This window comes from Nannobrachium achirus, assembly GCF_963921795.1.
Source record: "Nannobrachium achirus genome assembly, chromosome: 7".
Classification (NCBI taxonomy): domain Eukaryota; kingdom Metazoa; phylum Chordata; class Actinopteri; order Myctophiformes; family Myctophidae; genus Nannobrachium; species Nannobrachium achirus.
This window is the reverse complement of record NC_137816.1, coordinates 21,909,559-21,926,407: the sequence shown is the minus strand read 5'-3', so window position 1 is coordinate 21,926,407 and position 16,849 is coordinate 21,909,559. Positions and strand designations below refer to the sequence as shown.

Here is a 16,849-nt window from a genome sequence, read left to right as displayed (position 1 = left end):
TGGGGGGATGTGCGATATAGTACGGTTTTAACATTAAGGGGCTCCCCGTGGCTTAGAAGGTGTTAACACTTATGTTGCAATGATTTTTTCCGGCCAATGTCCCGCGTTGCCATGGTTACCATAGACTTCCATGTAATTGTGCAAGTGTGTAAAAAGTGCACGCCGATGCCTAGATGATGCACCACGTGTGTAGATGCTGTTCACAGCTTTCAAACAAAAGAATCCGCTTGGAAATCCGTGCAGGCATTCATGATTTATCAGCCATTATGTTTTCTTCAGATGTAAACAAACATGGCTGCCATGTTTGAAAGAATGGGTTGGTATGGGGGTTAAACATGCAATTTCGCGATCGCGATCATGCCTAATACATTTCTGGAGGTCCAAAATTTTTTTTTGAAAAAAATAATTTTGAAAAAATTTATTTTTTATTTTTTCAAAAACGGCCCAAACTCGGGAAACTCGGGGTTGGCACAGCACTAGTACCAATACAAACTCGGGAAACTCGGGGTTGGCACCATATGTGTTAAGACCAATGTAACTTTGAAGAAAGGAAGAGGTCGCACTGCTCATACCCACGATGTAAAAATATTTGAATATAGAACCAACGTTTCAACTTGATGTAGGTCTTCTTCGGGTTATCCTACCTTGATGTTCTCCTACTCGTGAATGGAGACATTTTGCCCCTGGTGTTGGGTAGGACACTGTTAACGTCAATAAAGTTATGAAGTATACAGCGCACCGGACTGGACACTAGATGCGCCACCATCTTTATTGTAGTTAGGACATCGTTACATACTGAATGTTTTTTTTATTTAACTCTGAAAAAGAACAAAAATAGATCCTTATGCTAGTGGAAGCCTGACCAATTCTGATATTTTTTACCGTAGATCAGCATAGAGCTCTCCGTCACCTCAATATCAACTCAATCAGCAAACGGCTGCTATCTGCTCTTCAAAGCAGACCAACATCGCCATAATGAGGATACAATGGCATCCCTGCATCCCCCCTCATACAGTACAGCCTGGGAACACTTATCAAAGCAGACACTCATTATACCATATCAGATAATTGCACATTGATCATTTCTCTGAGATGATTTAGTTGAGATGTGGGGGGAGGGGGGGGGGGGGGGGGGGGGGCGAGGGAGAGATAAAGTCTTGTTTGTCAAAACACAGCCATTGAAGTGTGTGTTCGAGAGCACAAATCCCAGTGTCTCGCCATCTCCCTCTGTCACTGCAAACGATAAGGACTGACAGCAGCAAAGCCTTGCGATGACATTTGATAATGTCCCTGACACTATCGCACCCATGGATCTGCTGGCTGCCTCACTGGAGGCCACGGTGTCTGCAGCTAGCATGCGCAGCTAGCGCCGTTGGAGGGGGGCCGCACTGCTGTAATCTGCGATAAGTGGAAGAAAAATATCATGTAGACAAACTAACTGATATCTTTGATTGCAGAGGGAATTGGGGGGGCGGTACTGGTGTATTAGTGTGATGGATGAGAGTTAAATCCAGGTCACTAGGCCACTGTTGACCCTTTTCAAACTGCGGTCCATAGTAGGCGAAATAATCTCTATCATTCCAAAGTTTAATTGAAAAACATTACCTTTGTCGTCGTTGCAGCTGTAGCTGTACACCGCCACCGGAGAGCGATCGACCAGGTTCTCGTCGTGGTGCCAACCCACGGCCATTTTTCCCATGCCGTAGTACGGCTCCTCTTTGAGCTGGCTCATGGCGCTGGGATCCATGTAGTTCAGCAGGGTGACGTTGAACTGGGCGGGGCCTGCGTCGGTGCACATGCGCGGGGAACTGGGGCGGGAGCCGCAGCGCCGCACGCTGGCCTGCTCCTCCTCGTCCTGGATGTGGTAGCCGGACAGGCTGTGCTTCAGCTCGGCCACGGGTTTCTCCTGGGCCCCGGGGTCCCTCCCCCAGCCGCAGCACTTCCGCTCGCCGCGCCTCGAGGCGGCCGCCACCCCAGGATCGCTTTGCCTGGGCAGCAGGGATGAGGATGAGGAGGAGTCTCCCTCCTCGCTGCTGTGTCTGGACTTGGTGTCCCACTCCCCTTCTTGCTTGTACCCGGAGGAGCAGCCCTCCTCGCTGTGCCGGGACTCCACGTCCCACTCCTCGCTGTGCTTGGACTCCGCGTCCCCCTCCTCCTCCTCCTCCTCCTCCTCCTCGCTCAGCCTGGACTCCGAGTCGCCCCCGGCGCTGTGCTTGGAGTCATCGCTGTGTCTCGACCCCGCGTCGCCTTCCTCGCTCTGCTTGGCCTCCGCTTGCCCGGCCTTGGTGGACCGCGGCGGCCCGTCCCCCTGCTTCCTCTGCGACACGTCGGCGCAGAAGTAGTTGTTGAGCTCCCATAAGGCTTTGCAGGCGGCCCTCAGGTCCGCGTCGCAGCAGCTCTGACCTTTGACCACGACCTCCTCGCTGTGCCAGGGAATGGCGAAGAGCCGCGTGTCCAGGTAGCGGTATGTGTGGCCCGGGTGGCCCAGGAGGGCCCGCGACACGGCGGTGAAGACGTCTCGGTCGCGCACGCGCACCAAGTCTCTCAGCATGCAGCCTTTCCGCCGCAGGGTGAGGAGCGCGGCCTGCACGCGGCCATGGAGCTCCACGGGCAGCGAGCAGGACGGCCTCAGCACCAGCCCCGAATAACTGGAGTCCCACTGAGGAGGACACAGAATGGTCACATTATCATCACAGTACAGTAAAAACATCTCCCGTAATGCTGCTTTCAAATCTCCACCACATGTAAACATCAATGGATGTCCAATTCACTTCCTGGCTGTATTCTGTGGACCTGATCTAGATTATGCATTTCTACGCTCTGAACGACGGAAAGAGGGGGGGGGGCCTTTTCACATCCATTCATTGCATAAGGCAGCCACCTGCCATCAGTTTGGCTTTAGTACACATATATGTGTCCACTGAAAACGATTATGTCTGGAAATCATCCATAGATCATTTTCTATAACATCGCAAAGGTAAGCTACTTTTTGATGGCACCAGCACAAATAAATAAATAATAAATACGGCAGTAGAATTGTTAATTTGTTTGCTTATACATTAAAATGTTTTCAAATAGATATTTTGATCAAATCATTTTCTTTGTTCTCTTTATTTCACAAAACATCAATAATCGGTGGTCTAGGACTCAGCATTGGGAACACAGGTCTGTAATTTGACGGATAAAAGTACTATTGCTTGATATCAGTCAGAACAAAAGAGGCAAACATTTCTAGAGAGAGTAGAATTTGGATGGGTTGAATGTTCTCGTGGCAATCCTTGTGGTTTTGCACAGACGCATTTATCCGACACAGCGGTGTAAATTATTTGTTGTTTACGGTTCATGCATTTTGACTTGTGCCACAAAGCAATAGGGAAACTATTGTAACAAGGACTGTCTGTGTGTTTACAATTATGTCACTGTGGCCACAATGATTCAATTCACTGTATCATTATCAACTCACAAACACAAGGGCATGAAACTTCATATCGTCCATGTCAGGCAGTAACCTTGTATCTACATTTTTTTATCAGCAAGGTGTTTCTTTATTCAACCAAATGAACCCTAACTTCACTATTCTAGGCATTTCATAAAATACAAACATTCTGCAAATATAGCTGATCTAGCTTGCAGATCAGCTATTTTCGGATAAGAGATTTGGTGTAGAGGAGAAAAATCACACCCGTGTGAAGTGGAGCTGTGTGTGTGTGTGTGTGTGTGTGTGTGTGTGTGTGTGTGTGTGTGTGTGTGTGTGTGTGTGTGTAGATCATGTGTACCGATTTTTGTGACATTTGAAGAAAATATGTAGGAAAAGGAGCAAAAAGTGTGTTTTGGAGAAAATTCAAGATGGCGGAAAATCTATCCTGGCGCAAATGGGCGTGGCCTATATGGGGAGATGCGTCTTGACCCAAGGAATCCAGGGAAAAAAGAATTTTAATTTTCCGATCTACGGTTCAAGAGTTACGGGGCAAAACGTAAAGTGGGCCGTTATAGCGCCACCATGAGGCTGAGTGATGTAATTATTTTTCGATTCATTCTTAAAATCATTATGAATCTCCTCTCCGAGGTTTGAAACTGTAGCTCCTATGGTTTACGAGAGAAAAATACTTGAAAGTGATTTCTTGCATTGTCCCATTATAAGTCAATGGGGACAATTAAGCGTCGTTTTTTGCCGATTACGTCGGCATGGTAAGGCGGATCGGAACAAAAGGTAATAGAACACCATTCCCGGCCGAGCCGCACATTTTGATGTATATATTGCGCGAGTGGCGTAAATGGTGCGGCACTAGTTACGCGCCGAAGTCAGGCTACATACACACAGACACACAGACAGACAGACAGACACACACACACACACACAGACCCACACAGCCACGTATAGGGAGCTGCACACAGCTCCAAAAATGAGGGCACCCATTCTAGAGCCCTGGGGGACCAAGGGGTACAACTAAGTATATAGGGATTAAGTGGTCACAATGAGAACGTTGTCAGATAAAAGCAAATGAGTGTGATGCACAAAGCCTGCATGACTCACAAGCTGCTGGAAGCCACGGTCTGACGGTTTCAGGAAGGGGATCTTCTGGTCTCCCAACTCTTGGAGTAACCTCCGCTTCTGGAGAACACAACACACAGTACAACAGCCAGGTTACTATACTGTTGCATCAATATATCCTGATTTTATCAGCTATTGTCGCTATATGTGCGCTACCTTTTTTTTCCTGTGTCCATGTATAAAAAATACAAATAAATTATATATTTTTTTTACATTATTTACATACGTCGAAAGAAATAATCAATAGTTGCAGCCAGCCCTACTCAAAAGTTGGTGTTTCTTTGTGAGGATTTGTGAAATAGAATAGAATAGAATAGAATAGAATAGAATAGAATAGTCTTTTTGCCTCAATGCTGGTCCAATTAAAGAGTCTAGCGAGAACAAAGAACATCAAATAAAACCTTACGATCTCAACCATTCAGGTACTATCGTTGGATTCAGCCCGTGCCTAGTATATAGTCACTTTCACTGACGTCTCACATTTTTATGATTTTTGGGAGGCCACGGTTGACAGAGGTGGCGGGGCGGGGGGGGGGGGGGGTGGTGGTACCTCACAACCTTATAAAAGTTGCCCCTGCTCCGTACAGGACCGGGGCAATAAAAGAGCCAACCTGGTGGAGAGATCAAAGTGCCTTTCATAGGGACGCATTCCACTCCGACCTGTAAATCCCATGGCAACCAGCGTAAAACTGCGATACCCAAATAAATTTCACAAGTGCTGCCCCCGCCCTGCTGCTTTCCCCATGCCTTCTGGATGTGCGTTACGACATCTGCGTGTGTGTCACTGTGTGTGTGTGTGTGTGTGTGTGTGTGTGTGTGTGTTCCCTCTCTCACAGGTGCACAGAGATGACAGAACCATAGCATGGTCTATGTATAGTGCGGCAGGCGAGGGAAGCCATTGTCCCGCCATCCAGACCTCTAAAACGTTCAACGACCTGTACTGTGCCTCGACCGCCGCGCAAGGCTCTGATGTTTAAGGAGAACCCGGTCCCCTGTAACAGTACATACATGTCCAAGGCATTTACTGCACGTCTGTCACATTCCAGCCGTCCCCAGTAACGCCCGAGACCTCGCTGTACGCTATGAGGGGAGCGGCGGGTGGCTGCCAAAATATGTCTTGACTTTTAGAGCGAAATAAAATGACTTGTTAATAACGTATAAGGGCAGGTATATAAAAGAAAGTGACGTCCCAACTCACACAGGGAGGGCCTACATCAGAGAGAACAGAGCGAATGGTAGCAAGTCTGGCATGTGCACACAAAAGGGGCATTTCAACGAAGCATGCCGTTGATTTATTCGGCACGAATTACACCTCATATATTCCACCGAAACTATAAACTCGACTGAATTTGTCCTGCGATGTCCTCAGGAGGACACTAATTCCAGGTAGAGGTCATCTTACTACAATGATGAGAATGAGACAGGAAAAAAGGAAAACAGCTATAAAAATAACAATAAAATGAATAATATTAATAATAATCAGCAATTTGTTGAAATATCGTCTCAAATTAGCATAAACGTTGAGACGTTTGAAGATATTTTCACTGTTTGTCGTATGATGGAGTATATAGGACTTAAGAGGTTGAATAGAATTACTAAGGTATGCACTTCATACACTACAGTGTATTTTGGGGATTTCAAATCAAAACAAAGAAATCCAACCGTAAAAAGGAAGAGGAAGAAAAATAAACACGTACAGACGTCTGGGACAAAATACAGTTCGGACGCATCATGAGGTGAAATGGTTAAATATGTGTTAGGAGGAGAGACATACATACAGTAAAGTGAGAGAGAGAGAGAGAGAGAGAGAGAGAGAGAGAGAGAGAGAGAGAGAGAAGGGGGTCAGATCCCACCCGTCGGGGCTGTGTCTTTACCTAAGGCTAAACATCAGAACACACGCTGAGAGTTTCCCCTTTAAGGATGAGCACGCGTATAGCAGGCCTTCGCAGTGCCTCTGCTGTACGCACTACGCAGGCCCCACAAACAAACAGCTGGAATCTACAAAACAAAACAACATGCACTATTCATGACCAGGCTCCATTCAAAAGACTGGCAGCAACAGTGAGGAGGAAGAAGAAGAAGAAGAATAAAAAACACGCTGACAAGCTGACGTCTATTCATCGATGTCAAATTCCAGCACATGGCAGAGGCTCAGGATATCAAGGCAATGCTCTGGCGGTGCGTGTGCGTGCATGTGTAAGAAACAAGAAGTGTGTGCGCGGCTGCGCGCACATGCCTCGGTGCATGTGCATGGCTGCACATACGTTAAGAGCCAGTCCGCTGTACCTTTTCTTTTATTGGTGACGCGAACTGAAACTGTGCACGCAAGGCACAGGCATGCGCATTTGTATGTATGTGCGAGGCTCGTTGATAGGCCGTTGCCAACTCGCTGCATTACGCACACACACACACACACACACACACACACACAAGTGTGCGCCGGCCGACAAACAAACACGACCAGCTGGGTCGGAGAGCGCCATGCCTCAGCCCCGATCGTGCACGCAAGCAGGCCTGTCACGCACATGTCAAATACATCAAGCCCCTCAGAAATTCCACAGAAAAGGGGAAGGGAAGACAAGGCGTTACCCCGGCCCTCTGAAGCAGATGGGCCCTCGCCGTATCATAGAGCCGCCATGTCTCTCTGTCTGTCTGTCTGAGTCTACAGCCAGAAAAACACAGAAAAAAAGGGAAAAACACGAGGTGCAAAAGGTCTGCGTTTCCACTCGGAACCTAGGAAACGGAATTACCAATCCCATAATAACGTGGGCGAGATACTGGAGCTGCCAAACGTCTGCATAGAGTGATATATCTGATGTTGTGTGTGTTTTTTTCTTTAATCTCTCTCTCCTTGATGGGATTATTGCATCCGCTGGACTGTTTATCACAGAAAAACATATTAGGTAGAATAGAGCCCTATTGGTTTGCTTTGATCAGCGCCTACAGTATAATGATATCAAACTGTGTCTGGTAGATTATTTTTATATATTTTATTCTGCCTGTGACACTTTAACGGCCACCATCTTCAAAGCATTCTGTGGAGAGTAGATTAATGTCCAGTCGTACTTAGCGTCAATGGCTGGAAATAGCCAAAACGTCTGGCATATTCATAGCACAATATCCCTTCTGCGGGGATAAGACATGATACAAAACATCTCTCCATGCCTCACGGATCCATTAGCACCTCACACAGTAGAATGAAGGGAACATGGCCTCTTCTGATTGGCTGCAAGTCTGCATGCATTGTACATTTTGGATAGAAAAGCTACCAAATGGCCCAAGATTATGTACTTGGTTACACTTTGTAGAACCTTTGAATTTGTTACCGTGTACTTTTTTTATTGATGCATGCTTTAAGATTAAATGGATTAGACAGACGGAAGGGGGAGAGCAAGAAGTGAAATCGTCGTTATGTTCAAAGAAACTTCGAGCACCTCAACGTGTGCTAATGTACAGCTATTATTTCGTATTATTGTTGTAATTGTTATTCTGTAATTGTTATTCTTGTTTGTTTGTTGTATTTATTATTGCTGCTAAGATGTTGACGAACCAAAACATACAAATTGTAAAAATTGTGTATAGAAGATGTAACAATACACTTGAATTCCTCAAACAGCACGTTATAGTATTCTGTCAAAGTATCCTAGAACAACATAACAACATAACTCCTTGCCTGCTATGCTAGCTCACGTTCAGTGTAAATCACTTCTTCTGGGCTCAGTCATATTTTCTTATCATCAGGTATTCACAAACTATTAGCCCTTGGCACACACCACCACCATCAACAACCAACATGGTACAGAATGTATCAGTCCTCCAGCCAAAAGAGGGCAGCACCTCAGGCTGCCTTTTGGCCGCAGAGAGGCGTTCAGACCATAGAGTATATATAAAATAGAGAGCGGACGAGCCCCGCCCCCACTATCATTTCAATGCAAGTGCTCAGTGGCGTTTTGAAGCAACGGCTACGTGCTAGCATGTAGCTAATCCAGGTGCATTCTGGGGGAAATTGGCCACTATTCGAGACCACAAATGACGTCACGCTGCTCTCCGCTCACAGTCTGGAGTGGAGGGGGCGGGGCCAAAATGCGCGTTTAGGCTGCAGTTCCAACTTTGGCCACCATCGGGGCTCCTTCAAATCTAGCCCTGGGTTCTGGGGGCTTGGTTCAGACAGACGGACAGACAGCCCTCCTCAACCCCAGGTCCAGGGGAGGATGACGATGACGCACTGGAGGAGAGCAGCGTAATAGAGCTCGCTGTTTGGACAGCAAACTATTGGTGCTTGTGTGAGAGCCATTTCAGAACCGCTCTCCCCGCTGCAGACGTGACAGTGAATCAACTATTTTGACAAGTCTCCTGTAAAACATCGGCCTCAAACAGAGGCTACCAGCCGGCACATCAAACACGCTTCCGCTCCGTTCCATTTGGCACCGGGTCGCAAAATGCCGGGAGCTGGTGCGAGGCGACCCGGGACAAATGAAAAAAGGTCTTAACTCCTCAGGCGCTTGACGTGCGAGCCAAACACAGGAGAAACATTTTTACTGTATATGCGGTAAAAACGATGAATGAAGAACCGTGGAAAAAAAACAAGTTTCAGCTGTTAACACATCTACTGCCTCTTAATCTGAAGGTTGCTTGGTGCCTCGGCGCCACGTCGTTTCCTCCGTCGGCCGCCGCTATTATTTTGAAGGGCCGGAAGGGGGTTGTTTTTGTTTTTTTGGATTATCACTTGACGGCAACGATTACGTCATCTAGTCACATGACAGTGTGCGACAAGAAGATGAAGATGGCTGCGCCCTGCCTTGAGCCTTGTTTACATTTAGATCTGCTGCAAAATGTCTCAAAATGGCTATTTTGTTTAAATGAAGTTTCTTTATGGGCCTCTCCATTGACTTAACATTGAGGAGCTTCACTTCGCGTGCACGCCCAACGTGCGTTGTAAACAAATCGCCGACATTACCGATGCGAGCGGGACCGGAGCGACATTAAGTAAGTAATAATATCTTTACTGTATATACAGTAAGATTCACAGTCCTCACCGTCAACGGCGCCATGGTATTAACCCTTTCAATGACGGTGAGGACTGTCAACGGCGGCGAAAAAGTTAAAGTCTACACATGAGTAAATAATGTGAGAAGCATGGCATGTGTATGTATATGGTGTGCACATGTAACATCTGTGTATGTACATGTAAGCGCGCGCGCCCGTGTGTGTGTGTGTGTGTGTGTGTGTGTGTGTGTGTGTGTGTGTGTGTGCGCGCGTGCTGTGTGTAACATACATACGGAATGTTTGCGTGGGTGTAACTGCGAAACGGACAGGCCTCACACCTGAGCAAACATACATGCTGGTGTCAGGAGGGTCTCCCCTGGGTCTGATCTCCACTGTTTGGCTGTATGTATACATATATCCTATAGGTCTCTATGTGCACAGGTCTCTGCCGGCCTCACCCACAGGCCATGTCTCCAATTGCAGTGAGACAACATGGTACCTAGGTGCCATCATCTCACACAAAAATGAACGCACACCGTCAGATATGCACATGCCTGTGCACACACACTGCACGCACGCACACGCACACACACACACACACACACACACACACACACACACACACACACACACACACACACACACACACACACACACACACACACACACACACACACTTCCCTCACATATTGTCAGTCTCAAGTCTTACAGCACTACAATATTAGCAGTATAATTTTGTTCCTAAAAATATAGTCATGCCATGAGGAAAGATGATCATGTGCAAAAGAAAATCACAGGACTTGTGAACAACATGGGAATCAGGACTCTGGAGCCATTTTCAACTTTTCTTTTCTGATTGTACTATAAATTAAGATTCTTTCCTTTTGTGTTCCTGTTGTGCTCGTTGAAAACAAACCGTCGCCATGGAGCCTTGTCCTACTTTAGGCAGGAAGCGCTGACGCTTGTTGGTACGTCCCGTGTCTATAATACTGTTGCATTATAATCAGCTATTTATAGGTACAAGCAAGCAATCACAAGTACTCATAATGCAATCATAACACATTAAAAAGCCTCTTGTAACTATTAGGACTCATACAGTAAGTATCAAAATGCTTCATAATTACTTGTCATTCACTGACTTTTTATTTAGCAGAGGATCATAGTTTATTATAGCTCTCAAGCCTCTCATAGTTAATGCTATGCAATACTATTATACTAATTTAATATTATAAAGCTTTTATGAATGAATGAATTCTATAATGCGTCACTATAAACGTGCTTAATTAAAGTAAAATAAATAGCATTCAATTTATGCAGGAACAAGAAGTTTCTGCCCACACACCTTCAGGAAGGCAATGCAACACTGATTATAATAAATTATAAAATTATTATAATGTATTTACAACTAGGATAATTATAATACAATATGATCCTTGCCAAAAGAACGTCTGTAGTGTCCATTATAATACTTGACCATACAAATAATTTAGAATGCTTTATAGTGTGTTACGATTGTTATAAAGGACTATTAGTACTAGGAGTTCTTATAACTATACTTATACATCGTTATAACTATAAGCAGATTATAACGCATTAAAAGTATGTTTATAAAGCAATATATAGACAATGTGTTAACCACAAAACCACAGAACAATCCCGAAAACCAATACGGTACATTTAGAGGATGAGCAACAGATTAACCACGTCCCACTTGACTTTTGTACACCTGACATTTCGTTTATGGCTACTTGGCAGTTAATTCTGTCTGTCGCACCAGCAGCCTACCGTACGCAGTCTGCTGGGTCAGTGCGATGGCTAACCGAGCTGGCCAATGAGTAGCCAAAGCATCAGGAATGTGTGAGAGTTGACCCCAGAGGTGCCACGGCAGTAGTAATGTGTAAGCCCCGCGACCACACACACACCTGAAGCAGAGCTGCCCATGCATATTCATTGGACTGTGTGAGAAAGAACACTGGACAGTAACCTACTGTCTGCTCTGTACACCTGGTCATCTGAAGCAGTGCTTCTGAACCTTTTCAGGCCACGACCCCCCCAAATTATAATTATATTTAAACTGGGCCCCCCCCCCACCCACCCACCCTGACAAGCACTTGGAAAGTTGGAATTGTATTTTCAAATGTTTTTCCTATTTCTTATATTATTTGCAATTTGGCCAATGTTTTCTAGTATAGTTTATTGATTACTTTTGATGTAGTAATTAAAACAATTTTATATATATGTATATGGTCCTTAATTTGTCACTTAACTGTTATGTGGGGATCCCCCTGGCGGTCCCGACCCAGAGGTAGAGAACCACCTATAATAGGTTAATCCAGTGGGTCCCAAATCTTTACCTTGAGAACTGTTGACTGTTACTTTTCAGGATTCAAATTCAAAGAGAAGATTCTGTAGAGCTTGTAGACACCCTTGTATGATGATGTAGGGCAAGGGTTTTCAAAGTGGGTGACGGGGCACCATGGGGTGCCGTGACGGCAGTCCAGGGGTGCCGCGAGATCATTTGATAATATTTGGAATTTATTTGGACAATTGAAAAAATATTTAGTATCATTTTAAACTTGAAGTACAAATTTATTTTCAGTCAGTTCTAACCAAAATGGCTGCTTCATCATACAAGACTGTCGCACAAAACTAGTGAAAACAGCCGATCTACAAGCACACAACGCCTCGCGATGCGAGGCGTTGTGTGCATGTAGATCTGCTGTTTTCACTAGTTTAGTACATTTTATAGATGATAAATACAAAACAAACGATTTTGGACATACAGTACATGGTTTCCACCCGAAAACGACAATATGTTATAAATATAAGGTGCTGGGAGTGAAAATTATAATGTAGGGGTGCCTCGGATTAAAAAAGATATTAATGGGGTGCCCTGAGACAAAAAGGTTTGGGAACCCCTGATGTAGGGCATAGGAAAAACATCAAAGTTGAAATATTGAGATATGAGGTTTCTGACCGACAGGAAACAAAATAAGTGGTGTTACAAATAAAGATATTCCTGTATCCAGAGAATGTGTATATGTATGTACACATGGCTACTAACCGAACACAGATCTCATACAGTCGTCCATCCCGTGTTGTTTTTGACAGCAAATTTTTATTTTGTTTTAGTCAAAGTCTTTTGAATAAAATGTCTTTTAGTTTTAGTCATAATTTATCACCCAAACAGTTTTAGTTTTAGTCTAATTTTAGTCGACTAAATATCATAAGATTTTAGTTGACAAAATCCACGGTTGATTTAGTCAACTGTAGAATTGTATTTTTGGCAGGCCTTGATGGTATCGTAATGAATTGGTTGCGTGCTGAAAATAGCCGATCTACAAGCTCACAACGCGTCGCACTGCGACGCGTTGTGAGCTTGTAGACCTGCTATTTTCAGCATTCTCCACTAGTTTTAGTCTAGTTTTTATTTTGTTGACGAAATTGTCAATATATTTAGTCTTAGTTTTAGTCATCACAGCTTAGTTTTTATTTCGTTTTTATTTAGTTTTCGTCAGTGAGAAAACGCAGTCGACAAACATTTTTCGCCATAGTTTTAGTCGACGACATCAACACTGCGTCCATCCCGTGTTCAGTGGGGGATCTATGAAAGATGACAGGAGCCCCGCTCCGCCCCACTAATTGTTGTTGGAGGCTGAAGGGTACGTTGTTCATTTCACTTAGCGACAGGTCGGTGGGAGGCGGGATCATTAATATTGGAGCGTGTCCATCTATCTACCTGAACGCCGGGCCAATCATTTAGAGAGAGGAGGCCGGCACCAGGCAGACCCTCCATGGCCTGTTTATAACACCAATCTAAGCACATTAACAACGCTGTGGGGAACCTCAGCAAGCCATTAATTACATTCACACACTCACACAGTACATATGCGTATTACGTACACACACACACACACACACACACACACCACACGCACACACACACATACCACACGCACACGCACACAATGCACTAACCTTTATATTGGCACCCAGTCACATTTGAAAAATGTCACTAGATGTAAGTATATTACAGTACAGCACAAGATTCAAGGTTCTCGTCCCTGATCTCTGTCTGAAAGGGGTGCGTGCGTGTGTGTGTGTGTGTGTGTGTGTGTGTGTGTGTGTGTGTGTGTGTATGTGTATATATGTGTGTGTGTGTGTGTGTGTGTGTGTGTGTGTGTGTGTGTGTGTGTGTGTGTGTGTGTGTGTGTGTGTGTGTGTGTATATGTGTGTGTGTGTGTGTGTGTGTGTGTGTGTGTGTGTGTGTGTGTGTGTGTGTGTGTGTGTGTGTGTGTGTGTGTGTGTGTGTGTGTGAGTGAGTGTGTTGCTTTTTCTCACAAAACAAATGTGCACACTGCACAAGCTCTTAAATTTCTCTCTCTGTCTGCCTGTCTCTCCCCCTCCCACCCCCTCTCTCTCTCTCTCTCTCGCTCTCTATCCTCTTCTCTCGGTCACTCCAAACCTGACAGGTTTACAGAGACACAGGCACACAGTCTTCCAGATCAATCATGCAAAAGTATTTACAAATGCACCTGGGACGAGAGGCCAGATGCAGACAGGCTGGCACAGGGCCGGCCCCGTTTAAGTGCTTTCCAATGTGTCCGCGGTGTCGACATCTATTACACACTCATCCACACCTCAAAGGAGGAGAAAAAAAAGACGTTTCCGTGACCTTTGCCGGGTGTCAAATCTGGGAGACAGGAGAGAGAGAGAGAGAAAGAGACCGAAGGGGAGCGATTTAACAGGGTCTGTTGATGCGGGCCCTTACATAAGGCAGAGAGAGAGAACGGTGTTACCCACTTTATCGTTAATTGTTAGTTCGCGGCCGGAAGCCGTAATGTTTCCATTAGGATAGTGTCGATAGAAAAGAGGGCTTTTTAGTTTTCACCTTCAAACTACAACAACACACACGCCACTTTCCTGAGGTCAGCTCTTTCTCTAGGCGGAACGGGCATTTTTTATTTTATCACAGACACACACACACACAACGGTCCCTTGGTATTCAGACATCGCTCAGCGTTGGGGAGGGGGAAGAGTGAGTGAAAGGAGTGAGGGAGAGGGTGGGGGAGAGGGGGAGGGAGAACGCTGATTGAAAGACTGTGATTAGCAGTTTTCAACAGGGGCGCGCTGGGAGCCGCCGAGTTGTTCTGACAGCGTTGTCGCGTCCTGAGGTTCAGTCAAGGAGAAGTCAGTGCTGTAGAAAGCCCTCTCTCTCTCTCTCTCCCTCTCTCTCTCCATTCCTCCCTGCCCCTTCTCTCTTTATTCTCTCGCACCACCCGGCCACACTTCCCTGCCCCTACCAAAAAGAAGAAAAATAATCAATATGGCTGCCGTGCAAAGTGCAGTTGGAGCCCAGGGGGGAGAGAGGCCGGCCAGCCGGGGGGAGGGGAGGGGAGGGGGGGGGGGTCTTTAAGGGTAGGAATGAGAGCCGGCGTCCTCCAGGGCGGTCCCACGGGCAGTGTCAAGGACAGACCTGAGGTCCTGGAGGCTGGTGGGGGGGGGACGGGGACGGGGGGGACCTGGTTTGCCCTCTCTCTGCCCATAGTGTGCTGCCTGCATTGGGGCTGATGTGGGCTCTGCAGTGAGGAAGGTGGATCGATACAAGCAGGTGAAGCGTAGAAAATCACCTCCTCCTCCGGAGTCTGGCCTGGCGTCACGCTCATCGTCAAGGGGGGGGGACAACTGGGCCACTGCTGGACGGAGGGGTGGGGAGTGGGGTCACACCTGGTCGTTTTGTTCCCAAAGTGAAGGATTTGAGATCCGTGACAATAAACAATTCAATAACATTTAGCCAGACAGGGTCTGAGGAGTGCCAGCAGGCCAGACGGCTCACGCACACAAACACACGCACACACACACACAAACACACACACACACGCCACCATCGCCTTAAGAGCACTCAGGTCAGCAACAGTCGAACAAGATTGGCTACACCTACAGCACATACACTTTGAGTTACCTCACACACACTGTGACAGTATACTGTATATATGTGTGTCACTCACTCACTGCTGCAGGAAGATATTATCACCGACATTAAAAACTCTCATCAAAACAGCACACCCATATAAATCCAAAATAGCCTAGCGCTCGCTGTCAGGCAGCGTGGAATAAGAAAGAGACCCCCCACCACCCCGCCCCAAATGCTGCCTTTGTCAACAACCAACGCGTTCCTCATTACCATACAGTAGGCTTGACGGGCGAGGCCCGTTGTTCGCCGCGGCGTTTATGACACCGGGAGACGCAGCGCGAGGAGGAGGATTTCAGGCCCGTCTGCGAGTCGTCTGCGTCTGTGTGAGTGACTGATCACAGTGGAAGTGGCTTGTGCCTCTAATCCGGTACCACTGTTAAGACAGTGCAAAGACCCGGCTCTGTGTAGCCGAGCACGGGCTGATCAAACCCATCATGTGACAGGCAACCTCCTCAAATGACGGCGATTTCCCCGGCTCTCTGTCCTTCTAGGTTCCGCATTAGATCATCTTGTGCTTGCTCGCTGCCTATCCCCACAGTGCTTCATCTGGGATAAAGATGATTTGCAATCCAAACCGAGGAAAGGTTGGGAGTCAAGGGTAAATCAGGGGCTAAGGCGGGGTGGGGGGGGGGGGGGGGAGCGCCGGATTGGCTGACAGCTGTGACAGCGTATTTTAACCCTATGCAAAACATAAGCTTCCTGTATGTCACCTCACACGCCATCATCCCAGGGCTATTTCTTTCTTTTCTCCATCGGTTACAATTACTCATCCTGTCCTGTTTGTTAACAGTTGGTTGTAAATAAGGTTCCATAAAAACCATCCAGGGGTCCTATGAATGGGAATGTGTTTTTTGACCTACGCTATTAGTAAAACATATGGTATATTAAAGAGACAGATGTGGGCTAAACCTCCAGGACGAGTTTAATTCTATTCCCATGTTAGTCTCTGTGATCAGATTATCAGGCATTACGATGTGACCTCAGATTAATATTAAATTAAAGGTCCCGGATATCATTTGTGGCTGTTTACACTGGCAGGTCGAACTGAGCCGTCTTCTCTTCTCGGTGGAACTGGGAAGCAGATAAGTTTGCTATAATGGCATTAGGCAAATCCTAAGAAACACGGCAGAAGGCACTTGTCCTGCTTGAGAAGCCACCCTGTGTTTTTTCTTTATTTATTTTTCCTTCACTCATTGTGAACAAAGGCAAATATTCTACCAGGGAATTGAATAGCTTAATCCTCTTTACACCCTTCCCCAGTAGCTTGAATGGTGACAGATTAACAAGCTGGAGGTTTACAAACCCAGCCATTTGAAAATGTAATTGCTGGTGGCTCA

At 46.2% G+C, this 16,849-nt stretch overlaps 1 protein-coding gene across 1 annotated transcript in view; it reads right to left on the bottom strand.

The window, feature by feature from the left end:
* Positions 1-16,849, bottom strand: part of fto (FTO alpha-ketoglutarate dependent dioxygenase) — a gene marked incomplete at its 3' end in the record, with an annotated part of 101,708 nt that overhangs the window by 54,976 nt on the left and 29,883 nt on the right. The window contains exons 2-3 of the mRNA XM_080730117.1: positions 4,535-4,612; positions 1,606-2,659 (exon numbers count right to left, since the gene is read on the bottom strand). Coding sequence (XP_080586243.1) covers positions 1,606-2,659; positions 4,535-4,612 — 1,132 coding nt within the window. The remainder of the gene's footprint in view (positions 1-1,605; positions 2,660-4,534; positions 4,613-16,849) is intronic.